Genomic DNA, 27852 nt, shown 5'->3' with positions numbered 1-27852 from the left:
GGAATAGTAGGCGGAGTGACTTGGCGGCCATTAGCTGTGTGTAGTTGCCTGGCGCTAGGAGCTTAAGTGAAGCGGGAATTCTTACTCGGTGGAAATCAACCCTGGCCATGGGTTCCTGCCGGGGATAGTTCTAGAGCACGGAGCAGGGGACGTTTTTCGGCTCCCCTCCTTGCTCAGTGGTAGGTCCTACTAGGCCGCTGGGGCATCCCGGGTCTCAAGTAGGCCTAGTCTGCCGGCAAGGGCGTCCCAAAGGCGGGAGGCGCCATGTCTCTGGTTGCTTATGCCAGCAGCGATGATAGTGAGCCGGATGAGCCGGAGCCGGAGCCGGAGGAAGAGGATGTGCCCGGGCCCGCTTTAGGAGGCCTGTTCGCTTCTCTTCCTGCACCCAAGGGTCCGGCCTTGCTGCCCCCGCCCCCCCAGATGCTGGCCCCAGCCTTTCCCCCGCCGCTGTTGCTACCCCCGCCCACCGGAGACCCCAGGCTGCAGCCTCCTCCACCTTTGCCCTTCGGCCTGGGTGGCTTCCCGCCACCTGCAGGAGTGAGCCCAGCTGAAGCTGCGGGAGTTGGGGAGGGGCTGGGGCTGCCATCGCCCCAAGGCCCTGGTCTCAGTCTGCCCACAGCTGTGGGCAGTGTCGGACCCCCCTTGGGGCTTTCCAAGCCAAAGAAGAGAAACGAGCCGGTGAGGATAGCGGCGCCGGAACTGCATAAGGGCGATGTGAGTATCTGGGGGGGGGGGGGTCACCTCAAGCCCCACTGGGTTTGAGTTTAGAGTAGGAGGGACTTGTAGCCATAATGGAGTTCAAAAAGCTCATCGGTTGACTCAAGGCCGCTAGAATACTCTTAGAAGGCGGTTAATTTAGCTGAACTTGTCAACACTGGGGAGTTAGGGTTTTGGCCATCAGGTATTCTGGAACTTGGGCTTGGCTTGCAGAAAGGATGCATGGTATCCTTGGTACTGACAGGCCAAGGCAAATGCATATGGACACGTCGTTCCCTTTTAGCATCTTCATCTCAGGTTGGCCTCTCTTCTCTTACTGAGGTCAGCATAAGACGTGGCAGCTGGGAGGGCTTAAGTGCTCCTGTTGAACATCACAGACCAACTTTTGCCCGTGAAGGAAGTAAAGGATGTAACCCGACACTTGGACTTGTTAAGGAGAGTTAGAGAAGAAATGAAATATTTATTTTGAGACGGTTTGACTATGTAGCCCAAGCTAGACTTCAATTTATGTTCCTCTTGCCTCAGCCTCCTAGTAATGGATTAAAAGGAATGCACTATCCCTCGTTTAAGGGATTAAGTATAATGCGCCACCACCACCACCACCACCGGGATTTGGACCTGTAGCCTCACACATGTTAAGTCTGAGCTACAGCCCCAGTCCTGTTTTAAGTTTTTTACTTAGAGAACTGTTTTCTTGTAGAAAAAAAACAAAACAAAAAAAAAAAAAACAAAAACAAAAAACCCTTAGATTATTCTGCTTCAGTCTCCCTCACAGGTCAAATTTACTATGTAGCTAAGGTTAACCATAAACCCCTGATGCTCCTTCATCTACTTCCCCAGTGCTAGGATTACAGATCCACCGTTTGCCTAGGGCTTTTGTTTTGTTTAAGCTTTATTATTTATATAGTATTCTGCCTGCATGTGTGCCTGTAGGCCAGAAGAGGGCACCAGATCCCCTTATAGATGGAGATGAGCCACTAGGGGGGTTGCTGGGAATTGAATTTAGGACCTTTGGAAGAACAGCCAGTGTTCTTAACCTCTGAGCCATCTCGCCAGTCCCCATGCCTAGGGCTTTGTGTGGTAGGCAAGCATTCTTATCAACCGAGCTGCATCCTCAGCCCTAACACACTATTTACAAATGTGAACTTGAGTCCAGTATGCAAGATCTTATTGGAGATTGAAAACTGGGTCTGTATAATCTTGGTTTCATCATCTAGATATTGTCAAAGGCTAGATGAATATGGGCATTAGGGTATACTTTCTAGAAGAGGCAGCCAAATGTTGTTTATATGTTTGTTTGTCTGTTTGTTGGTTGTTGTTTTTTTTTTTTGAGATGGTCTCTACATAGTCCTAGATAACCTGCAACTTAATCTGTAGACCCAGGCTGGCCTTGAATGCAGAGGTCTTCTTTCCTCTACCTCCTGGGTTTTAGGATTAAAAATGCTTGACTTTATGTTGTTTTCAGATGTCTAAGCAGAAAGAGACAAGGCCTCTTGTAAAGAGGGCTACCATGATAAAGAAGACAGTGAGTGAGAATTCTTTGCTTTCTATCTTTTGTTAAATGACTTGGTCTGTCCTGGGCTCCCTTTGAAAACTCTACTTTTCTTTAGCTTTTCCATGCTATAAAGGGCCATTTGTGTCTTTTTGTGTGTACAGTTCTTTCAGTTTCTCCCAGCAGATGTCTCAATCTTCTCACCATGCCCTGTCAAGTCTTGGCTTAAAAGGCATGTTCTCAGTGAGCACCTCTAGCCCACCAGGTTACATTGCAGTTTTCTGTCCTGCTATGGTCCTACTATGTAGCCCTACCTGGCCTGGAACTTGCTACATAGACCAGGCTTTGCCTCAAACTCAACGGAGATCCTCCTGCTTCTGCCTTTTGAGTGTTAGGATCAAAGGTATGAGCAACCATACCTGGCTCTGCTTTGTTTTTCTCTGTAGCTTAACCATCATATTGCACATTATATATTTAGCCTTTCTCCCTTCTCTGGTATAAAAACTCCATGAAGTCAAAGGTTACTTTGTTAAATTCACCATTATATCACTAGTGCTCACTACAGTTCCTGCTGCATACTTAGGGTCCTGTAATTTTTTTTGTTTACTTCTTTTATTTCTGAAATTTGTAATATAATTATATCATTTTCTCTTCCCCTGTCTCTCCAAACCTTTTCATATATATACCCCCTTTTGCTTTCTTTGAAATTCATGGCCTCTTTTTTTAAATTGTTGTTACATGTATGTACGTATATGTGTATACATGTGTGTTTCTAAATATAAGCTGCTCAGACTGTATGTTACCTTGTATGTATTCAGGGATGATCGTTTGGTATTGAACAACCAATTGGTCTTCCTGGAGAAGACTGTTTTTCCCACTCTCAGCATTCTTTAGTTGCCTGTGGTTCTTTGTGTAGGGTTGAGGCCTCCTGATTTGCTGTTGTTATCCTTGTTCAGATCATGTTTAGGCTGTCATGTTGGTGAAACTATGGTGTAGTATCAGATGTTATGAGGAGACAAAATCTCATCAGGCTCAAGATCCTCTGTCCGCCCCCTCTTCTGTAATGTTCACTCAGCCTTGGATGTAGGATTTGCTTTGTAGATGTATCCATTGGGACTGGGCTTTACAAGTCTGCATTTGCTTAGTTGTGGTTTTCTGTGTTGGTCTTCACCTGTTGTAAAGAGTAATTTTCTTGATGAGGGGGTGCAGTCTGTAAATTCTTTTTTCTGAATGAATGAACTTAAATGAATTCTTTCATATCATCTGTCTTTTTATTCTCATCATTTTTTGCTCTAAGATATTATAAAAGCCTCTTGTTTTACCATTGAAACTAACCTTGGTCTTGATTTAATTGTGGCCAAGGAAAGGTTCATCCATAAGTGGAACAGAAACAGTCTGGTTGCTTCTTTCCTCTTCCCTGTTTTTACTTCTGGACTTTACCTCAGCTTGATTGTTATATTTGGGGAAGCTTCTCGCCACAGTTAGAGCAGTGAAAAGGCTCATTTCTTGCAAAAGGTAGCATTAGAACAACTTGGGGACACACACCTGTAATCCAGTACTTGAAAGGCTGAGGCAGGAAGAATGCCATGAGTTTGCAACCCCTGATCTACATAGCCAACAGGGATATGTAGCAAGACCCTCTCTCAAATACCCCAAAAAAAGAAAAAAAAAAAGATTTGTAGTAGAGGCTGTAGAATCTTCCATTTAAGTTGGTGAAAGTGGCAGAAAACAAAGGACTGTTGACTTTTTGTATGTGACCCACTGAGGTTTGGAAGTATGAAGTGGTTGTTGTCCTCTGAAGTACCAGTCCCTAGCTGGTTGTTTCCCAGTTGTGTTCTATTTAAATTGGTAGTTTTGTTCTTGGGGAAAGGCAGCCTAAGTATTGAAGGTGTTCTAGACAGGGCTTCCCAGTTGAGTAGTGGTTGTGGCATCTCTAATCTTTAATCCCAGCACTTGAGGCTGAGGCAGGTGGATCTCTAGGAGTTTGAGTGTACAGAGTGAGTTCCATGATAGTCAAGGTTACACAGAGAAGCTCTGTCCCTCAAAACAAAACAAACAAACAAACAAACAAAAAACCCTCAGGCACAGTGGTGCTCACCTGTAATCATAGCACTTTGGGAGGCAGAGGCAGGCACATCTCTGTGAGTTGTGAGTTCAAGGCCAGCCTGGTCTACAAAGTGAGTCCAAGACAGCCAAGCCTACACAGAGAAACCTAGTCTTGAAAAACAAAAAACAAAAACAAAACAAAACAACAACAACAAAAAAAAAAACGAGGAGGAGGAGAGTGTTTCTCAATATCAGAGAGCCGCCTGCCTCTTGAGTGCTGAGATTAAAGGCCTGCAACACTACCAGCCAGCCATCTGGACTTGTATTTTATGTGGATGGGTGTCTCGCCTGAATGTGTCTGTACACCACATGGATGCACTATTCGTGAGAACAGAAGAGGGTATGGAGTCTCCAGAAATGGAAGTAGAGCTGGTTGTTAGTTTCATGGGGTGCTGGAGATTGAACCTCTGAAAGAGCAGCTAGTGCTCTTAACTTCTGAGACATCTTTCCAACCCTGAGACCTAGTCTTTTGTTGTTGTTGTTGAGACAGGTTTCTCTGTGTACCCCTGGGTATCCTATAGACCAGGCAGCTGGCCTCAAGGTATGTGCCACCACTGCCTGGTGAGACCTGGTCCTTAAAAAGCCTGTCTGGTTCTAAGAGTTGTTTCTGAACACCATGTTGTGTACATAGAGGGCTCTCTGCATGTTTGCAGGGTGTCTTAGGGTTTCTATTGTTCTAAAGAGATACCATGACCATGGCAACTTTTACAAAGGAAAGCATTCAGTTGGGGCTGGCTTATAGTTTCAGTGGTTTAGTCGATTATTGTCATAGCTGGAAGCATAGTGGCACACAGGTAGACATGGTGCTGGAAAGTCTACATCTGGATCCACAGGCAACAGGAAGTGACTGAGACACACTAGGCCTGACTTGTGCTTCTGAGACCTCAAACCCACCCTGTAGTGACACCTACTCCAGCAAGCCACATCTCCAATAATGCTACTTCCTATGAGCATTTCCTTTCAAACCACCACATGGGTAAGCTCCCTGCCTTAAAGAAAGATTTCTTTTTAGAATTTGGCACTTCTTACCTTTGTTGCAAGTGAAAGAGCCACCTACAGCATCTTGTTGTGTGTGTGTGTGTGTGTGTGTGTGTGTGTGTGTTTTAATTTCCTTACTTTCATAGATCAGCTCAGAGTAAACTATAGTCTAGCCCTCATTCTAGTTTCCAGAAGAACTTGATTTCATATTGGCCAGGTTATCTGAGGAGAGTGACACACAGAGGTGCAGGCCAAAATCAACCTAGTTATCTTTCCTTTCCTTAATCATGATCATCTCTTCCCCCTGTAGTGTTCTTTTTTTAAAAAATTCTCCTTTATTTGGGGTGTTTAGGCTTCTACCTTCTACCAACCCCCCAACCTTAAGGAGAGGGAAAAGGGGAGAGGCAGGTCCAGACTCCTTTACATAGGGCTAAGGGGTTCTTTTAGGGCTATTCCAGTCTCCGTCGACCATAGACGCAGCTAGCAGTCTTCTCCACACTGCTGCACCCTGAAGTGTTGAAGTGTTCCCCTCTGTCTGTCTGCGCCAACACCGAATGCCACACTGAACGCCATACTGAACACCATACCTTCTCTTTCTTGACACTCATTTATACTCTCAGAGTCTTAGACCATGCCCCTCTCCATAGGGCATGTGGAAGGTTGTTACCAGCTGGCAAAAGCCACACTCCCCATGAGACAATTCACAGGTGTGGACAAACTACCGCCCAACTAAAATCCCACACTTGGGATTAAAACAAAAGCATATTTATATAACGTACAAAGAAACCAAAACTTCCATTACGTCTCCCCTCCCCATTGTATGTATGTTTGAGACAGGGTTTTACTGTGTGTATGTCCCAGTTCCCAGCTATCCTTGAATTTAAGATCCTTTTGCCTCACCTTCTGTACTGCTGGGATTATAGGCATGTGCCCACAAGCTCCGCGCTTTTTTAAATATGGTATTCTGCCTCCATGTTTGCCTGCACACCGTAAGAGGCACAAGATATCACTATAGATGGTCATGTGCCACCGTGTGGTTGCTGGGAATTGAACTCAGGACCTTTGGAAGAACAGCCAATGCTCTTAACCTCTAAGCCATCTCTCCAGCCCCAAGCTCAGTTTTTGGCCTAAGTGGGGATTGATCTAGATTATCTGTTTTTTCTCCTTTATTGCTCTTCTTGTTTCTTACTGAAAACTTTACAGAAATCATTGGTTGTTTTTTTCTAGACCCAGGGGATAAAGATACTGAAAAAGACAGAGTTAGGATAACAAGTTTTATGTGAGAATTTTCTCTCATATAACATATTCTGACAAAAATAGAAATTTTAGGGTTGGCTTTTTGTGGAGCATGGTGTCTCTCAGCACTCAGGATGTACAGGCAGGCCGAGCTCAGTAGTTTCTGGCCAGCCTGGTCCAAATAGTGAGACCCCGTTTTAAACAGCAACAACAATAATTTCAGGGATTGGGGCCCTGCTAATGTTTGTGGCCACTTGCTGAAGGTGTTGGCACAGCACTGAGCTCTTTTCTCTCCCTTCAAAACAATGTCTAGCCTAGGCTGCCAGTAACTTCCCTATGTAATGAAGGTGATCAATTTCTGATCCTTCTGCCCCTACTGCCTTTTGTGCTAGGCTTTTAATTCTAGTTTACCTCGAAGGAAACAGGTTTAGAGAACACAGATAAGTTGCCTCAGACCACATAGTTTTGAAGTGGTGACAGAGGTTATATTTTAACCTAGATGTGCTTTGCTTTGTTTTGGTACTTACTGAAAAGATATAGGAGAAGGCCCATGGACAGGCAGAAATCAGAAAGGAAGACAAGAAGTGAAATAGAGAAAACAAAGTCCTAAACAAAGGGTAGATAAGAGACCAAAGAGTTAAAGAAGTTGATGAGTCTAGCTAATGGAATATTAGTATAATTTATTTGGAGTCTGGAGAGGTGGGGTGGCTGTTCTTAACCTTGATTTCCTGCTTGGCTCCTGGCCCTGATAGCTACTGATTGCTTTTTGGAGAGTCTCTCAGAACCAGAGCCCAAGGAGATAAGAGGAAAGCTGCCATGGGGAATGAGGCACTGATAGATGAGTAGACCCCACTGGACTTAGCCTAATGGAACATGTCTGCTTCCGTTCTTGCTCAGCAGTCTCTGGGTATGTATATTGTCATTGTTGGCAGATTGAGAGGATAGTAGTGGCCCCTGACGTTTAGGTTCTTGTGAGGCTAAGAAGAAATATAGTAATACCACCCCTTGCCCTGATCTTACCTAGTAGTCCAGGCTGACCTAGAACTCACTGTGTGGTTAAGGTTGGCCTGTAGTACTTTCAGAGACAAAACAATGTTGTGTGACACTATTCCCAGGGAGTTGTGAACAAATGTCTCTTCACTCCAGATAGGGAACCCATAACAGATCAAAATACACATCAGAGTCCAACTTGGTAAATCACTGGGTTTATTGGTTTATAAGTATTCACAAGAGTCTGCTGGGCAGTGGTGGCACAGGCTTTTAATCCCAGCACTTGGAAGGCAGAGGCAGGCGGATCTCTGAGTTTGAGGCCAGCCCCGTATATGAAGTGAGTCTAGGACAGAGAAACCCTGTCTCAAAAAAACCAAAAAATAAAATAATATATATCCCAAAATATATTTCTTTTAAACAAGGTTTTATTGTGTAGTAGTTAGCTAGCCTGGAATTTGCGTTGTAGACCAGATTGGCCTTGAACTCACAGAAATCTGCCTGCCTCTGCCTCCAGAGAATTGGGATTGAAGGCATGTACCATGTTTGGCCTAAACAATTGTTTTAAGATACAGTTCCTGGATGGGCTGTGGTAGTGCATGACTTTAATCCTAGCACATAGGAGGCAGAGGCAGGCAGATCCAGGACAGCCAAGGCTACACAGAGAAACCCTACCTCAAAAAAACCAAAACATTTCTTCGTGGTTTACTATTAAAAATTTCACCAGCGAAAGGGGGTTTAAGAAATGAAATGAAAGATGTTTAAGAAACCCAGGTCTACTCTAATTAACCTGCACCCCATCAAACCTAGGGCCTCGTGTGCTAGGCAGATGCTTTACTACTGAGCTATAGCCACAGCAGCACTGAATTTTGTTTTCTTTTGGGGGCTGGGATAACTCCTTCTGTACTTTTGTTTTCTGTTAGTCTGTGGTTAGGTTCTCTTATGCCCAGGAGTGCTTTGAGTGGCGCCATGTTCATGTTCTGTTTCCTCATCTACTGGTCCCCTGGTCTTCCTTTGTGGCTGTGATGTCTCTGAGCCTTCTCCCCTGCCACCTGTGAGAGCTGGGGATTTAATCTGGGTCATCAGGCCTGCCTAGGACACTTTTCTGCCTGTTGAGCCATCTCACCAGCCTTCCATCTTATTTGAAACAAGGTCTCTCATTGAACCTGACACTTACCATTTCTGACAGGCTGGTTGGTTTCCAAGCTCCCAGGATCTGCATGTTTCTCTTCCCTACAATATTGGGGTTACAAGCACATGCAGCTATACCTGGCTTTTTACATGGTACTGGGATTATGAACTCAGGTTCTCTTTCACAGCAAACATTCTTACTCACTGAGACATCTCCCAAGCCTTTCTTTTCTTTTCCTTTTTTTTTTTTTTTTTTAAATAGCTTCTTGGTGCTTTGTTTTTTGAAGTCTGTCATAGTCATCTGTGGCATAGGATAATTTATAAAGGGCTCCCAGTAGAAGCTTGGAGAAGGGTAAATATGAGTAATCAAAGCAATTTCTAGATCCAGAAGTAGTGGCATATTTGAAATGGCCAGTCAAATAGGGATGTTTGTGTATGTGTTTAAAAAATAAACACAGCTGGGAGTAGTGGCACACCTTTAATCCCAGGAGGCAGAGGTAGCAGATCTCTGAGTTTGAAATTGAGCCTGGTCTACATAGACCCAGGACAGCCAGGGTTACCAAGTTTAAATAAATAAATCAAAACAAAACAAACAAAAAACCTCAGTATAATTGAAAACAGTCTGTGACATTTAAAGAGAAATTGACTTTTCTTCTCATTGCTGACCTGACCTATTAGCCATGGGACAGTTTGCCTCCACTGTCACAGGCCCATTGTGTTTCACAGCATTTAAGGAAAGAGGACATGCTTTTACAAGATATGTTGAGTCACTCCTGTAATCCTGTGCTATTCCGTATGAGACCCAGTGTGACTTTGGTGTGGTCCTCAGGCTTGTACACTGTCACAATGGTGGTTCTGTCCAAGCACAAAAGCCAGAACTGGTTCTGGTTCTGTCTTGTCCTTACAACTATTTGACTTCTCTGGTCCTTGCTTTCCTTACTTATAAAATTGAAATGATAAAGCCTGCCTTGAAACGCAGCTGGAAAGGAGGGCTGGGGATATTGGTGGAGCGCTTACATAGCATGCAAGAAAAGGCATGGGTTTGGTTCCCAGCACCACATAAAATGCACAGTGGCACATACCTGTGACCTCAGCACTCTGGATGTGGAAGCAGGAGGATCAGAAAGTAAAAGTCATCCTTTGTTGGACACTTAGGGAGTTTAAGGCCAGCCTGGGCTACATGAGATCCTGTCTCAAACAAACAAACAAGACCAAAACACTACTGGAGGGATCACACATACAATTATAAGTCACCAGTAGATAGCAGGCAGTTGGTCCTCTCCTTTGCTGCCCTTTATTTTTCACAAGTCTGGCTTACCGATTTCCTTTTTAGGTGGTTTTTTTTGTTTTTAATGTTTTTGCAGCAGTTAGCAATTAAAATCTGCTTCTCTGACCGCCAGGTGGTGGTATTCCAGTGTTAGATACAGCCATTGTCAGAATAAAGACAGAAAATCATGGGAAAACACATTTACACAGCAAGTGCTAATGAACTTGCTAATGAACTTAGCAAGTGCTAAGTTGGTATGAGGTTACTGTAGACAAACATGGAGACACAGTGCACAAGGTTCCTTGAAATATTAGTGTCAGGAAGTGGGTACAAAAGCATACTTACAGGACAATGAAAGATGCCAGTGATATTGGTACCATGATTCAGTGAAGATGGAAAGGGCTTAAAGTATTGAAAATTGGCAATTTGAATTAATAGTATATATTTTTGGAGCATAGAATGATATAATTTATGAATAGTATGGTATAATCAACCTAGTTAACATGTTCAATGTGCCAAATAATATTTTTGTGGTAAGAACATGTAAAATTTATTATTTTAGTAGTTCTGAAGTATACAGTACTCCATTTACAGCACCATCATTTCTCCATTCTTCTCATTTCACAACTTTATAATGGCCATTCTCCTTTCTGCCTTTCCTTTTTTTTTTTTTTTTTCCCCTTGTCCTGGCTAGAGACTGAGCCAGTATCTTATGAATGCCATACAAGTCTTAAGCCTTCTCCCACTAAGTTTAAACATTTTTTAAATTACATTCACTTTGTGAATGGGTGTGGGTGCATACATGCCATGATGCATGCATAGAGGTTAGAGAACAACTTTTGGGAATCAGTTCTTCCCTTTCATCCTGTAGACCTCAGGGATTTGAACTCAGGTTATCAGGCTTGGTGGCAACCATCCCTTTTTTGCTGAACCATCTTGTCCCCAGTCCTTGTTTGTATATACCATATTTTCTTTATCTACTTATTGTTGATGGGCACTTGGGTTGACTGCATAACTTGGTTATTGTGGATGATGTGGCAGGGAACATGGGTGTGTTTTCTTTAACACAGCTTTCAGGTTTGGGGGTTAGATACCTGTAGATGAGTAATTCTCTTGTTAAGGTGTGTGGATTAAACCCAGGGCCATGCACATGCTGACTGTATGCTCTACTACTGAGCGCCACCCGAACTCTGAGGTTTTAGTTTTAATTAGAAGCCTCTGTAGCCAGATGTGGTAGTTTGTTCCATAATCTCAGCACTCAGAAAGCAGGAGCAGGAGAATCATTATAAGTTCAAGACCAGGCAAGGTTACATATCAAGAGCTGCCTCAAAAAGCACACACAAACTCCATATAACACAGTGCTGTGGTTCTCCATAACAGCTGTACTTACTGAGAGAAGGTTGAACTACATCTGATTTTTTCTTTAACCTAATTTTCGTTATTTGATTATTTGTCATGTTGGTTGGCATCCAGGTTCTTTGTGAGCAGATCACACAGATCACACAGGATATTCCTAGGCACAGTAAATGGCCCAGTTATATCTCCGAAGATCAGTGTTTAGTGCTCTTCCTGATGTTCTGTCAAGACAGTTGTTGGGTGTTTCCTTTTTTAAAAACAGGGTCAGGCCAGCCTCAAACTCACAGAGATCCTCCTCCCTCTGCCTCCTGAGTGCTGCTGGAGTTAATGGTGTATGCTACCATGAACAGCCTAATCACCTTTACTTTGCAGATGCCAAGACCAAGACCATGGAAAGGTAGATTTGGGAAGTCATTTTGTTGTTAATGGTGGTGGTAGTGGTGGTGGTAGCGTTCTTACTTATTTGGGAAGAAGTTTTTAATTTTAAGTTTTATTTATTTTAAAGATGTGTTTTATTTTTAATTGTGTGTGAATGTGTGTGGTGTGTTGGGCATGGGGTGTGAGCAGGCAAGTGCAGAACCCTTAGAGGCCAGAAGAGAGTGTTACAGGTAGTTGTGTGCTACCTGATACGGGGGCGGAGGGGACTGAACTCCTGCTTTGCAAGAGCAGGAAACACTGTTGTACTGTTAACCATTGAATCTCTCTAGTCAATTAATTAACTGCCAGGCAGATTCTCTCTATTGAATTGTGCCCCTACTTTTTCTTTGTTTATGTGCGTGTGTGTGTGTGTGTGTGTGTGTATGAGTGTGAGTGCCTGTGTGCATGCATGAGAGACAGTGGTAAGATAGGTGTGTGGAGATTAGAGGACAACTTTGATATCTCTTCTTTCCATCTTCACATAGATTTTGGGGATTGATCTTAGGTTGCTGAGTTTGTGTAACAAGCACTTTTACTGGCGGAGCCATTTCACTGGCCTTCAGTTTAAATTTTATTTTGGGGGTGGTGAGATGGCATAGCAGGTAAACTGTTTCCTTTGCAAGCCTGACCTGAATTCAAAATCTGGAGCCCACGTAAAGGTGGAAGGAAAGCACCAACTCCTGAAAGTTGTCCTCTGACCTCTACACACTGGCTATGGCATGTGTGCCCGTTCCCCAAAATAATAAATAAACTTTTTATTTATTTGTATGTATATGTATTTATTTGTGTGTATATGTGTCAGTGTAGGCACCTTAGAGGTTAGTGGACTTTTGGGAATCTCTATTTTGTTGAGGAAAGGGTTCTTTCTTGCTGCTGCACAGTGTGCTCCAGTCTGGGAACTTCTGACCAGCTCTTTGGTCTCCATTTTTGCTGTAGGAATGCTGAGATCACAAGTGTGCACTGTTTTATCTGGCTTTTTATGTGGGTTCCAGGGACTAAACTCAGGTTGTCAGGTGTACATGCCAAGTGCATTTACCTGCTGAGCCACCTCCCTGGTTCTGGAAAGTACTTATTTAAAACAACTTTTAAACATTTCTATTATTTTTAATTACGTGTATGTGTGTGTGTGTGTGTGTGTGGATATGTGCACTAAAAAGAACATTTAAACTTTCTATTCCTGAGACCGAAGAGGTAGGTCGGTGGCTAACAGCACATACTGGTCTTACAAAAGCCTTGAGTTCCATTCCCAGGACTCAAGTCAGATGGTTTACTATCACATGTAATTCTAGCTCCAGGAGATCTGATACCCCCTTCTGGCCTCCTTGGGCAACACATGTATAGCATATGCTCACATGTGTACACACACATACATTAAAAGTCTTAAAAATAAAAACAAATAAAAACATTTGCTTTTTATCTTTCCTCAACTTGAAGATGCTCAGAAACTGATCTGAGCTAATTAAAGCTCAGGGGTAGGTGGATGAGATGGCACATGCCTTCAGTCCTAGCCCCCAGGAGCCAGAGGCAGGCAGATTTCTGTGAGTTGGAAGCCAGCCTGGTCTGCATAGAGAGTTCCAGGTCACCCAGGGCTATGTAGTGAATCCCAATCTCCAAACAAGTAAAAAGCTCAAAGGTTTGTTTTTGTTTGTTTGTTTTGAGGCAAGGTCTTAATACGTAGCTCTGGCAGACTTAGAACTTGCTTTGTAGATCAGATAGGCTAAGAACTCACAGATACCTACCTTTGCCTCTTGAGTGCTGAGATTGAAGTAGTACACCACATTTTGCAAAAAGCTCAGGCAGGGCTTTTCAGTGTGGCCCAGTCCTGTTGAGACCAAAGGCTGATATTAGTAGCCTCCTTTCTTAGTCAGGACCTCCCAGCCATCTTTGCCTGTCTTCCCAGCCAGGAATGATGATGTCTGGCAGACAGTAGATCATACTTGGGGAGGGAATGGATTTCTCCAACGGTTTTGACCTTTAATGCCTCACAGAGAAGCAGTTAACATATCACTTAATCCCACTGGAGCTCCCCAGCTGTGTGGTTATGCTGTCTGTGTAAGTGGTTTTAAAAGTGAAGCTGAGATTGGGTGAGATTGTAGGCCAAATCCCATTCATCTTCTAGCAGATGCATTTATAAGAGTAGGTATAGTGCTTCTTTGCACCAAGGAAAGAATGGAGGAAATAGTCTCAGTTTAACAGAGTAACAGAGTAACAGAAACTGAGGTAAAGCAAGGCATCCTTACCCTCTCTAGTTGTTGCAGTGTCTGGGGAGAGCACTGTTGATTGGCTAGGGTTAGTGTGGCTGCCTCTCTGTAGAGGTGGGAACAGACATGATGGCCTCTCTGTTCAATCTTACAAATGTTGGGTGTGTTTCTTCTACTGTCTTAAAACAGTTATGCTTTATTCTGGTTCTTTTTTCTCTTAGTCAGATTCTGAGGAAGATGAACCTGCAAAGAAGAAAATTGTCCTGCAGGTAAGCTCCTTTTCTCTTTTTATATTGTTTTCAGAAAGATAGATACATAAAGTGCCCAAAGGTTTTCAATTGAGGGCTGGCATGTTTGCTGGTATTTGAAGACTGTTTTGGTCTGTCTTTGGTTTCCAGTATAGCTTTGAGTCTGATGCACCTCTCTTTTTCTCATTGCTTCCTGGCATTAGCACATGGAGTTGACCTCTCTGGAAGGACAGGCAATGGTAGGAGCAGGGACTGTTACTCAATTCAGTCCATTACATTTCAGGTAGAAGTATCGTTTAGGGGGGTGTTAAGTAGGTTGGTCAGATGATGGTAGGGAACATCTGTGTTGTGAAATTGCCTGTTCTTCCTGTTATGCTTCTAACCTGTAAACAGATGCTCAGACACCACTTATTTGTACTAGCTACCAATCTAAATGCCTTACTTGTGTCTAGCTGATTCCTTCTTCACAGGAGGGCCTAATTCCTAGGTTATGACCTAGTTTACCTGAGGAACTGAGGAATTTGCTCAAAGTCAGACAGCTAGTGTGATTGGAGCTGGGATTACACCTGTGTCAGGTGTGCTGACTCCAGAGTCCAAGTCTGGTCCTGGAGAGTCCAAGCAACTGTTGTACTTGGCTGCTTCTCTGCAGTCAAGACCAGAAGTCTCAACCAATTGACCTCCCTGTGCTTTTCTGCTTACCGCCCATCTCAGTACCTTTACTTTGGTGTTCTGCCTGTGCATCTGATGTTCTATACACTCTCTGATTGCATGTTGCTCTTATATCTTGGGCAAGAGTGGTCCTGCCTTATATAGTGCTTGTCTTGGAATTCATGTGTGCAGTGTTGGAGATGTCCCTTCTCTTCATTTTGTTAAGGTGTCACTTCTGGTTTGGGCAGGTCTTAGGACAGGATCACGTGGAATTAAAAAAAACATTGGTGAGGTTGATGTGGTGTGTGTGTTGATAGTGAGTGCTGAAGGAAGAGGCACTGAAAAAGCCTGTATGATGAGACTGAATGGGGCCAGTGATTCTCTTGTCAGGTGGCTTCATGGAGTAGGTAGACTTACTTGAAAGGCGCTCCACAAATGAAGAGCTGTCTTTCAGATGGTGAAAAAAGATAAGCACACAGAGATGACCTGTGAAAGCAGAGTGGGAACCTGGCTGTGCAGAGGGCTGTAGTTTTGACCCCAGCTGGCGCTGAGAAGTTGAACACTTATAAGGTGGCCCAAGCAGTGCTTTTGACCTTCCACCCCAGCACCTCACCCTGGTACTGTAAACTTAGGGAGCAGTGAGAAGGGCCTTGCTCCAAGTGAACACTTTTCCTCTGCCTGGACTCTTTGCTTCAAAAATCCTGTTTCACTCATTCTGGGCATTTCTTGGCTAAGAAGATACCTGATGCTCCAGGATAGTGACACAGTTACGTTATTTCACTCTCCTTTTTCTGTTGATACCTCCCTACATGTAGGACAAGGCTGGTTCTTCAGCATAGAGAAAGCAGAATCCAAGCCATTCATATGAGTAAGAGGAACTCTAGATGTGTGGGGCCGAATAGTGTAGGAATTAATAAGCTAAGTGCTTGAGTCTGGCATTAGCCAGTTGAGGCACTACACATAGAGGACTTTCCTTGTGTGGGCTGCCAATGGGAGCTTCAGCAACAGGTACTGATGTCTCCTAAGCAAAGTCTTGTGCTGCATTAATTGCAGTTCAAAGGAGGGAAAGTTGAATATTCACTTGTTTTTTAAGATTTATTTTTTGTGTGTAAGAATGTTTACCTACATGCATGAGTGCGTGTGTGCCTGTGTGTGTGTGTGCACATGGATGTGTCTGGTGAGGTCAGAGATGGACATTGGATCCTCTGGAGTTAACGGAGCTTATGAGCTATAGTGTAGGTGCTGGGAATTAAATCCTGGTTGCCTGGAGAAGATGTGCAAGTGCTCTTGATTCCTGAATCATTTCTCTGGCCCTGAGACTTAGGTTTTTAAGGAGAAGGGATAATGTGAGGTTGAGGGCACTGTGTTTACTGAAGACATGTAGTTGGGGTAGGATCTGTGTCAGATAATCATGGAACTAGGCTGGACAGAGCTGAGACAAGAAATAGCCTCTCATGGAAGGAACAACTACAGTAAATCCTGGAGCAGGAGGGCATGAGTGCATGGAGGTAACAACATCAGGGGCTGTGAGGGTCTCAGAGAAGCACAGAACTATGATCTTGTTTGTCATTGTTGCTAGTGCATAACATCAAGTCTCACTTGTCTTTCTTCCCTCTCATTCCAAACCTGGGCTCACTAGGGATCCGGCGAGGGGACTGGTTTGTCTGCCTTGCTCCCCCAACCTAAAAACCTGACTGTGAAAGAGACTAACAGGTTGCTCCTGCCCCATGCCTTCTCCCGGAAACCCTCAGATGTCTCCTCAGATGCTAAGTCCTCTAGACTGGTTTCTAAGACCAAGCCCGCCTCACTTGCTCCTGTTTTGGGCACTACAACCACCACTCCATCACCCTCTGCCATCAAGGCTGCTGCCAAGAGTGCTGCCCTGCAGGTGACCAAGCAGATCACACAGGAGGATGACGACAGTGATGAGGAAGTCGCTCCTGAGAACTTTTTCTCCCTCCCTGACAAGGCTGAGCCACCTGGAGTTGAGCCATACCCTTACCCTGTCCCCACTGTCCCTGAAGAGCTGCCTCCAGGCACAGAACCAGAACCAGAACCAGCTTTCCAGGACGATGCAGCCAATGCTCCCCTTGAGTTTAAGATGGCAGCAGGGTCAAGTGGGGCCCCCTGGATGCCGAAGCCTGGGGACGACTACAGCTACAATCAGTTTTCCACATATGGCGATGCCAATGCCGCTGGTGCTTATTATCAGGTGGGTAAGGACATAGAGGGCAGGCCCCAGAATATTGGAACATGGTGCTGAAGGACATTTTGAACTAGTGATATGGCCTGTGGGTCACTTTGCTTGATTTTTTTACACCTATTAGGTCGCAAAACACACTACCTTTATTTTGAACCTTATGGATCTAAATTGCCCAAGTATTGGGAGTCTGATAGGGTGTGTCATATCATTGACCTTTTCATTCTGCATGTTAGCTTTCTGTCACTGTGATAGAAATCCTGAGGTAATCTGTTGGAGAATAGTGGTTTATTTTGGCTCGGGGTCTCGGGCTTTAGTCCATGATTGCTTTGCAACATTGCTTTTGGGCCTGTGGCATATGTTTGATACATTACTATTGGGCAGTGTATCATAGAACTGTGGCAGATGAGGCTACTCTGCTCATACAGGAAACTAGGAGAAAATAAGGGGCTAGGATCCTATGGGATCCTACCAGTGGTTACCTTCCTTCCTTCTGGTAAACTCTCTTACCCAGTAGTACCACATTATCAGAGGAGACACCCAAATACTACATTTTAAAAACGGAACCTTATTGTGGGCAGCTGTGGGGATTTAAGGAGAAGGTGAGAGAGGAATGGTCTCAGTCTTGGAACTGCTTTTTTGAATGTGGATATTGGGAACAGGGAAGCTTGCTGTAAGCTTCTGGGTATCAGGTAGTGTCACCTTAGGGAGCACACAAAGTGAAAGCAACTCATGAAAGCAACTCGTCAAGGTAATTCCTTTTTGCAAAATGGGTACCTGGAACTCACTTAGCTAGCCAGCACACAGTGCCAAGATGGCCTCTGTCTTTTATCCTTAACTCAGGTAGTGATATGTATCTTATCCCATTGGCAGAAGCTCAGCTTCATAACCTGATATGATTGGCTGATCATGTGGAGAGAAAGGGGATGGCTCGGGGATTATAGGCCCTTATTGGACTAACTCTCACTGATAGGAAAAAGTAAAGAACTAGCCAAGATTTTTGAAAGTAGTGTTTTTCTAAATCTTTTAATTTTCATCTTTTATGTATGGGTGTTTTTCCTGCATGTATACCTGGTGTTCTCAGAGGCCAGAAGAGGGTGTTGGATCTTGTAGAAATGGAATTACAGATGCTTTAGAGGCACTTTGTGGTGCTGGAAATTTAACCTGGGTCTTCCAGAAGAGCAGCCGCTGTTCTGAACTGCTGAGCCACCTCTCCATAGGAAAATCCTTCCTTGTTCCCTGCAGGGCTGTTGGGAGGACAGGGGAAGATGATAATGGTCTAACATTGTGACCCTTAATGTGTGAATGCCATTGAGGCAACAGTTGCAAATTCAAGCACTTTAAATATTCTGGGGTTTCTGAAATGTAAGTGTATGTTTTTGTGAATACTATTATATAAAATCCAGATTATAATTGCTCTGGATATCTTCCTTTTTCTTTTTTCTTCATTCTCTTTTCCCCTCGTTTCCTGTCCTCTCAAATCTGAGTTCATAGTCTCCTGCTCCAACCTTCCTGGTGCTGTGATTACAGATGCACACCACTCCACCCAACTTTGCTTTGGGTTTTTATGTTCTGCTTTTTTGTGTGTGATGAATATGAAACATGTTTTTCACTTAGCTCATTATAAATGCATGGTCTTAGGGGCCTTTCAGGGAAAGAGACATTGAGACAGCTTGAATGTACTGATGCTCTAGAGCTGAGGCAAGAAGAGCTAGAGCTATGGGATATCAAGAGCCTGTCTCAAAAACAAACAGTGGCAGGACAGAAACAGTTGCTAGGCACAAGGATCACGTTTGCCCTTGTCTTCTAGAATGTGCATCCATGTTTGAGGGGAGTCATCACATTCATGAAGTACATGCCTCTTCAGCCTAGTTTGTTCCCAGTTTTGTAGTATGTATTTATTTTTGAGACAGGGTTTCACTGTCTGTCGTGGAATTTACTACATAGACTAGGGTGGCCTTCAACTCACAGAGATCTACCTGCCTCTTTCTTGTGAGTGCTGGGATTAAAGGTGTATGCCACCATGCCCAGTAACAAGTAGCTTATGTTCATGTTTGTAGTCAGGCTGCCTCTGATTCCTGGATAGAGGGGGTCCGGGAAAAGATTCTACCTTTTCTGACTGCAGGATCATAGCACATGACTAGTCAATTCCCTGAAATTGTACAATGAGGATGGGAGGGGGGTGGCAAAGAATGGGAGGGGGTAGAATGGCCTGATCTGTGACCTGTGGCTCCTGATCTAATAGCACTGCCTTTTTTTTCCTTGCTCTTGGCAGAGCTTGTTGGGTCTTAGGAACAGGTCAGACCTGACTAAGGCACTAGAGAGGTGAGGTGATAGTTACCTTGGGAAGCAGCTAAGGGAGCAGGGAAGACCAGGAGAGAATGTTCATTCTTTGTCACCTATGAAACAGTGCCCCCTGCCTGGATGGTGTGGGACTGTTGGTAAGCAAGAGGGTAGGTCCTTGGATCTTTGCTGGTTCATCTGAGGGGTTTTGATGTGGGCATCTCTTTTGCTTTTTCCATGCAGTTTGATTTGCTTGGTGTCCATTATGCCCTCAGTTGTATGTTTTCTGTTTTGGCTATAGGATTATTACAGTGGTGGCTACTATCCTGCACCGGACCCGGCTCTGGTCCCTCCCCAGGAAATTGCCCCAGATGCCTCCTTCATTGATGATGAAGCAGTGAGTTAACAAAATGTATTAGTTACTTTTCTGTTGCTCTGAGAAAATGCCATGACCAAAAGAAGCCTATAGAAGGTTTATTTGGGCTTACAGTTCCAAAGGGAAGAGAGACTACCGTGGTGGGGAAGCATGGAATCAAGCAGCTTGCCTGACAGTAGGAATAGGTGGGAAGTTCAGAGCTCATACCTGCATTTACATACAGGAACCAAAGAACAGAGGAAGTGGGTAAAAGGTATAAATTCTCATAGCCCTCTACCAGTGTTCCAGCAAGACTGGACCATCTTCCCAAACAGTACCACCAACTAGGGACCATGTTCAAATACTTGAGCCTATGGGAGACATTTCTTAGTAAAACCACCAGGTGGCCAAATGACTTTCTGTTTTCTGTGCTAGGGATCAAACACAAGGCTTGCATTTGTTAGACAAGCAGTGGATTACAGTGTCTCATCCTGAGCCCACAAGTAGCCTTTTTTTAAACTTAAGATTTATTTTATTTTTAGTTATGTATGTTTGTATATCTGTGTTAGGGTATGTGCATATAACTGTCAGTTGCTTCAGAGACCAGAGGGGTCAGGCCCCTGGAGCTGGGTGGGTATAGGCACTTGTGAGTTGCTAAGGGTGCTGGGATCTAAATTCAGGTCTTTTACAAGAGGACTCTTAAGAGAGACATCTCTCCAGTCCCACAAATGACTGTTTTTGACACCAGGTTTCTAAGCTAATCTGAAGCGAAAGGAAAATTTTTGTTGTTTATGTTTTGCTTTTGTTTTTGTTTTATTTTATTTGTTTGATACGGGGTGTTACTATGTGGCCAAACTGGTTTTAAAGTTGCAGGCTTCCTGATCTCAATCTTCTGACTGCTGGGATTAAAGGGAGTTTATTTTCATTATTTTATATTTTCTAGACAGGGTTTCTCTGTGTAGCCTTGGTTGTCCTGGACTTACTTTGTAAACCAGGCTGGCCTCAAACTCACAAAGATCCTCCTGCTTCTGCCTCTTTGAGTGCTGGGATTAAAGCCATGCACTACCACGCCTGGCTTATTTTTTGATTGTTTTTTAGACAGGGTTTCTTGGTGTAGCCCTGGCTGTTCTGGAACTCACGGTGTAGACTAGGCTGGCCTTGAACTCGCTAATCCAACTGCCTCTGCCTCCTGAATGCTGGGACTAAAGGCATGCACCATCATGCCCAGTGGAAGTTTATTTTTAATTAAACAGAATCTTATTACAAGATCTTAAATTTTTTTGTTGTTGTTGTATATAAATGTGTGTAGGCACATTGTCTTATCATTTCTATTGTTGTATTAAAATACCAGGACCAAAAACAAAAACCCCAAAAAACAAAAAAACTTGGGAAGGAAAGGGTTTTATTTCATTTTTACAGCTTGTAGTCTATCATTCAGGATAGTCAGAGCAGGAACTCAACATAAGAAACTGAAGACTGGAACTGATACAGACCCATCACTGCTTACTGGCTTGCTCCTCATGGCTTGCTTAGCCTGCCTTCTTATAGCACCCTTATAGCATCTGGGCAGGACCACCAGCCCAGATATGGCAACACCCACAGTGAGGTGGGACCTTCCACATCAGCCATCAATCAGGAAAGTGCAGCACAGACTTGCCAACAGACCAGTCTAGTTAGGGGTATTTTCTCAATGAAGTTTCTTCCCAAGTGACTCTACAAGACCCCAACAATAATAGTTGTATAATAGCAGTTAAGTTTTTCCTTGTGAAAGAAAGTTTGGGGCAGGCTAAGACTGGTATTGCATCTCCACAAAATGGTCTCTTTTTAGTTGTGCTGCAGTCTCTAGATTGTTGTCTTGATTCTTATGCTAGCAGCCGGAATGCTTGCATCATCTCTGCATGGGAGCTATAGTAGGATGGAGTAAAAAGGAGTGATATTTCCTTTCTCTCTTGAGGATTTCTAAAGCTCCCTTATGTCTAGTTAAGAGTCTGTCCTCATTGACCAGATTGTTTTCATTGAGGCCCATGAAATAAAATGTTTAGTTGAGTGTTAATTTGGCTGGATTTTTTGTATATTTACACCAAAGAATGGGAGAATGAATTTTGAGAGACACCCAGCACCTATGATCCATAAGCCTGGGTTTAACTTGACTGACAGGCAAAATGAAGCAAGTTCTTTAAAGATTTATTATGTATATACAATGTTCTGTCTGCATGTATAGATACACACCAGAAGAGGGCACCAGATCTCATTATAAATGGTTGTGAACCACTGTGTGGTTGCCCGGAATTGAACTCAGGACCTCTGGAGGAGCAGCCAATACTCTTAACCCCTGAGCCATCTCTCCAGCCAACTGCAGCTTAGTTCTTAGGGAAAATGATTCTCCATTCACCCGCCCCAGAAAGGCGTCTGCCTGTCCTTTGCTAGCCTTTGTTTTGATTGGTAATCTGTGCATTCACTCCCTTGGGTATTGCCTTCAAGGCAAGTGGTTGAGTCCATCAGTTTTTAGTTGAAGAGGCAGTTAAAAAATGCATTCAGTGGCCGTTGCCAGTTTCTTGTAGTTCAAGTGTTCACACTAGTTCTTGGGTCTCACCAAAGTTCGCCGTTGTATTAAGGTTACCTGGGTTTTCTTCCACCTTCCTTTCCTTTCTTCCTTTCTCCCTTTTCTTTTCCTTCTGTTTACTTTCCATCCCTCCCCCCGTCATTGGGGTTCTGATCTCAAAGTCATGGCAGTCCTTCTGTCTTGCCCTCCTCAGTGTTAGTATTATAGGCATGTACTGCCATGCCCAGATGGCTGTTGTCCTGTCTTCCCTTTCTTCCTTTTTTTCTTTTTTTTCTGAGACAGGATTTCTCTGTATAGCCTTGGCTGTCCTGAACTCTTTTTAGACCAGGCTGGCCTCAAACTCACAGAGATCTGCCTGCCTCTGCCTCTCTAAGTGCTGGGATTATAGGCATGCACCACCACGCCCAGCCTTCTTTTCTTTCTTTCAGAGGACAAAACAAAACAGGAGTATTATAGGGTATTATAGGAATTTTGAGGCTCCCTCACTTTCTATCTCACATTCTCTTTCTTCATGAATTCTTTGGGGTAGAATCTGACGATAGCTGATACCAATCCAATAAGAAAGAAAAGGCAGAAAGAGAACTGCTGGGTTGTCTGTTTGGCTTGGAGACAGCATCTCATGCAGCCCAGGCTGCCCTTTAACTCCCTATGTAGCCAAGGATTACCTTCTCCCTTTTACCTCCAGAATGCTAGGATTACACATGTGTGCCATCAGGGCCAGTTTATACTGTGCTGGTTGGGTGGAACCAGGGTTTAGTGCACACTTATGTAAGTACTCTAGTGAACCACATCCCCTGTCCTGAAAGAGAATTGATTTTTAGAGGAGAAATCTCGTAATTTTTATTTTTTTGAGATGGGGTCTTGCTGTGATTCTTCAAACTCCTGGATTCAGGGCCAATGAGATAGTTGGCTTAATAAGTACAAGGCTCCTGTTGCCGAGCCTCAAGATTTGCATTCCCACAAATTGTCCTCTGACTTCCACATGAATGCCTTGGTTTGAATGTATGCTGTCTCTGTGTTTATTTCTCTGTCTCTTTCTTTCTTTCTTTCTTTCTTTCACACACACATACACACACACACATACACACATGCACGCACGCACGCACGCACGCACACAAAATGTAATGAAAAAGAAAGTGATACCAAGCAATAACAAAATAAAAACAGAAAAAAATAAACTTGTGAACTTTTAAAGATTCCTTTTGTCTCTGCCTCCCAAGTGGTTGGGACTACAGGCGTTTGCCATCACACTGAGTTTACTCTCAATTACTTAAAAACAACAACAAAACACACGTTTGATTTTATTTATTTTTACTTCATGTGTTTGGATGTTTTGCCTGTTTGTATGTCTGTGTGCCAAATGCATGCAGTGTACACGGAGGCCAGAAAAAGGTTTCTGTCAGCTGAAGCTGGAGTTAGGTACAGTAAGTTGCCATTTGGGTGCTGCTAATTGACCCTGCAGCCAGTGCTCTTTAACTGCTGAACCATGTCTCCAGCCTCTTGCCCTCAATTCATGTGTGTGTGTATGTGTGTAGCCTGGCTGTCCTGGATCTCAATTTGTAGACCAGGCTGGCCTTGAATTCATCCATCTGCCACTGTGGGATTAAAGGCGTGCACCACTGCCACCCGGCCTACCCTCAATTCTTAGTTTGAAATTTTTAATCTTTGTTTTTGGGAGACTGAGCTAGGAGGATTTTGATTTTGAAGCCATCGTGGTTATGTTCAAAAACAGAAAGGAAGAAAGCTGTGATAGACCTTTCAGGCAGGCAGTTATCTGGTGTGCACTCTGGATCTCCCCAAATACTCTTGGTCACCCTGGCCCTGACTCCAAGAAACTTCCTGAGAAACAGCCCTTCTCACCTGGCACCATAGAAGTTGGTAGATATCAAGAGAAAGGAAGTATTTCATAGAGAGAAACCAAGGGCCCAGTGTGTCTGGGCAGTCCCAGCACTTCTCTGGACTAGAGACTGGATCCTCAGCAGTGGCTCTTGCTTTCATCCACTTGCCAGACACTGCAGTTCTGCTTTTATTTCTTTTCATTTTCAGTTTAAGCGGCTGCAGGGCAAGAGGAACCGAGGGAGAGAGGAAATCAACTTTGTGGAGATCAAAGGTGATGACCAACTCAGTGGGGCTCAGCAGTGGATGACCAAGTCGTTGACAGAAGAGAAAACCATGAAGTCCTTCAGCAAAGTAAGTAGGAAAGACCATTTGGGAGGCCTATGTCACAAGGTGGTCTTGACCTGCTCCTAATCTGACCTATTGTTATCTGACACACCTTCAGCAAATATTGTTGCCCACACTAGTGGGGTATATACCAAGCTTCATGGGAACAGCTCTTGCCTTTCAGAACATGGCAGTTTTATCAGCTGTCCAGCTGCTGGTACAGGCTGGTTGTTGAGAATGAATGATTGGAGCAGCTTCCCACTGCCGGGAGGATCTCTGGTGTTCTGTCTCTCCCCACTGGTTAGAATCTACAACTGTTCTTCCTGTAATCACACCAGTCTCCATGTTGTTAATCTGGGAGCTGGCTCAGCCTGTCTTTGGGGACAGGGCATAGCAGATCTTCAGAGGTTCTAGGCCCTGGGTCACAGGCATGCTGTTCTTTTCTCACCACTGTTTCTGTAGTTCATTATCTCTGAGTGCTTGTTTGCCATACCACTCACCTTCCCTGTGCTCATTTTCTTCAGTCAGTATGGTGAATGTTTCTTCACTTAGCAACTGAGTACAGCAAGTGTGGATACTTATGAGCTTGCCATGGGTGGAGTAGCTGGATATGAGCTTCATGCCAGCAACACCAAGGTCAAGGATTTATCTGCGCCCCCTCCCCAATTTGGTTTCTTTGTTCTATCATCACAGATGGCCATCCAGGCCTCCATCATTTATTTTAACTGAGTGTTGGCGGTCATACAGGATATAGCAAAGGATTGTGGTTAGAGCAGCATAGATCTATCACTGTTTACTGGCAAAACCACTTAGGAGAAAGGGTTCTGCTATCTTGGGCTTGAGAGGCATCATCACATAAGCAGCCGCTGTTGTGAGTGCTCTCTGTGGGATGCACTGGATGTCTATGTGTATCACCTTTAATTGTAACATTTAATGACATTCGGTAGCAGCAATTAGAATCTGGTCTTTTCCCAGCTCCAGGGTTTTGTCCCATTTCATTTTGTTGAGCTTGCTTTTTAATAGAGAAGAAAGGATCGAGTCCCCTATTCTCAAGAAGTTGACAGCAGAGTTGGGAAGAGATTTAAGGACACTTGAGTGTAAATGATTACAGTGCAAATTGATTACATAAGTGCTGAGGAGACTCTAGGGAGTTGTTGTGAGAGTTGGGTGGGGCTGGTAAGGAAGCTTCTAGCCCGAGACAGATCTGGCAGAGGAAAGAAAAACCACACAGTGAAAGCTCAGACCAGTATAGATTTTGACAGTAAATCGTTTGAATCAAAGTGTGGTTTGGAGTTGAATGTAGTTACTGGTGGAGGCTGGAAGGCAGATGGAGGTAGAGTGAGACTGTGAACTTTGTTGTCCCAGTGTTGACATGTCGTAAGTCAGGACAGTAGAGTTTCAGCCAAAGCTGATGGGTGGGAGGACCTGGTAAGTGGTAAGTAGGAGTCAGACTGGAGAAAAGGGGACAGAAAAGAAGACGGTTTAAGGGCAGATGGATAGGAGGTCTGGAGGGAGGTCAGCAGGTCGCATATCCATGGCATGAAAGCTGTCCTAGGCTTACAGGCCAGTGTCCACAAGCAGAGCCCAGAGCTTGGGCTAGAGGGAGAGTCAGGTTGCAAAAGAGACAAAGTAATTCCTGTCTTGACCTCAAGGCATAGCCAATCTGTTGGGAATTAACAGACTGCGCCTAGTATTCTCAGGAAAAACAAATTCCAGTATTTGTTTTTCATACTGGGTCTAATAAAATGTCAGCTTTATAAGTATACAGACACAGAAACAGCTCCAAGTTGACTTTTTCTCCCCAAGGATTTGGGTTGTATGTCTAGTATCACAGTTCACCAACCTTACACTGTCCAGGCACTTAAGAAATGTCTTTCTCTCTGTGGATTAAGGAGTATGTTTTTGTTTTTGTTTTCCCTTGTAGAAGAAAGGTGAGCAGCCGACTGGCCAGCAACGGAGGAAACACCAGATCACATACCTGATTCATCAGGTGAGTATGCTCAGGGCGCACATTAAACCTGGGGTTGAAAAGTAAGAAGGCTAGTAAGAAGGCCCAGTGCTAGGTACCCTTTTGATAGGTGTCCTCTCTTGTTCTCATGTGGCCACTAGGGGGAGGCTGTGTCCTCAGTATCATTCCAGGTGTTTAGAGAAACCGTGTTTTGTAAGAGGGAAGTGACAGAATTCTTTTGGGTTTTCTGAGACAGGGTTTCAAGTATTCTAGTCTATAGCCCAGGATGACTTTGAACTTCTGATTCTCTTGGGTGCCTCCTGAGTGCTGAGATTTATGGGCATGAGCCTCTGCCTGGTTTCTAAGGTGCTAGGATAGAACCCAGTGCCTCCAGTAAGAACTCTACCAGCTGAGCTTCATTTCCTCTATTAAAGTTATTTTTATTATATTTTACTTTGTGTGTATGTGTGTGTGTACGTACATGTGTGACACAATGTGACTGGAGGTTAGGGCAAATGTCATTGGTTTTCTCTGTCCATCATGTAAGCCCTAGGGACTAAAGTCAGTTATTAGGCCTGGTGGCAGGAACAGAGCCATCTTGCCAGTCTCCCACAAGGCTCTTACTTTATCTGTCTTATTAAAAAAAAAAAAAAAAAAAAAAGCTGGGTCAGGGATATCCAGTGTTCCAGTGTGAATTTATCATATACAGAGCCTGTGGGTAGGATTCCTAGTCAGCCTGCTGATGGACCAGTCTGCCCGCTGTGATTCTCTCAACCCCTTTTGTGTTCCAGGCCAAGGAGCGGGAGCTGGAGCTGAAGAACACATGGTCAGAAAACAAGCTCAGTCGCCGGCAGACCCAAGCAAAATACGGATTTTAGGGCTCAGGAACTGATGGTTCAAGATCTCCTATCAGCACAGTTGGCCCAGCCCCAGCTTCACTTCCAGGATCCCCGCTGCCCAAGTCCAGGACCTCTACCCTGAGGACTCAGCCCTCACCTCTGGGAGAAGGGACATATTTGATAGATTTTTCTTAACAAGTTAGAAAATCCAGCTCCGTTCTGTGATGGGGCTGGAAAGACTTGAATGGTGCCCCGAAGGCTCTGAGTTCTTGGTTGGGAGGTTTGCTCCCTGTCAGGTGTGATGAGATGTTGAACTCTCCCACAATTTTTTTTTTTTTTTTTTTTTTTTTAAACCAGGGATGTCTGTTGAAATAAAACATTGAGTGAGACAGATGCTGCCTACACTGTTTCTGGATCTCAGAGTTGAGTTTGTGCAAAGCATCCCTTGCCAAGCAAGCACCTGAGCAGTCTTATCATTGCTTTGCTTTTTCCCTTCTGCCCACCTGAGACACTGACACTGTGACCATTGGCCTTCCCAGGAGGATGATTATCAGAGGCCTGTGATCCCAAATGTGGAGAGTATTTCAGATCTCAGATGTCTTGAATGGACTAGCATGAGATTTTATGGCAGGAAAGCCTTGTTAATCTGGGTATGGTGCTACCATACAGATTACCCCTGTAATCTCAGCATTTAGGAGGCTGAGGTAGAAGGATTGT

At 44.1% G+C, this 27852-nt stretch overlaps 1 protein-coding gene across 1 annotated transcript; it reads left to right on the top strand.

Annotated features, from left to right (window-relative positions):
- The first annotated feature begins 3 nt into the window (after positions 1-3).
- On the top strand, positions 4-27528 carry Prcc (proline rich mitotic checkpoint control factor). The gene is made up of 7 exons (XM_021661848.2): positions 4-714; positions 14110-14157; positions 16424-16996; positions 19569-19664; positions 24232-24375; positions 26273-26338; positions 27088-27528. Exons 1-7 carry the CDS (start codon positions 265-267, stop codon positions 27172-27174), a joined length of 1464 nt encoding a protein of 487 aa, XP_021517523.1. The 5' UTR covers positions 4-264; the 3' UTR covers positions 27175-27528.
- The last annotated feature ends 324 nt before the right edge of the window (positions 27529-27852 follow it).

Source organism: Meriones unguiculatus, chromosome 2 (assembly GCF_030254825.1).
Source record: "Meriones unguiculatus strain TT.TT164.6M chromosome 2, Bangor_MerUng_6.1, whole genome shotgun sequence".
In the NCBI taxonomy this organism is placed as follows: domain Eukaryota; kingdom Metazoa; phylum Chordata; class Mammalia; order Rodentia; family Muridae; genus Meriones; species Meriones unguiculatus.
This window is presented reverse-complemented; position numbering and strand designations above follow the sequence as displayed.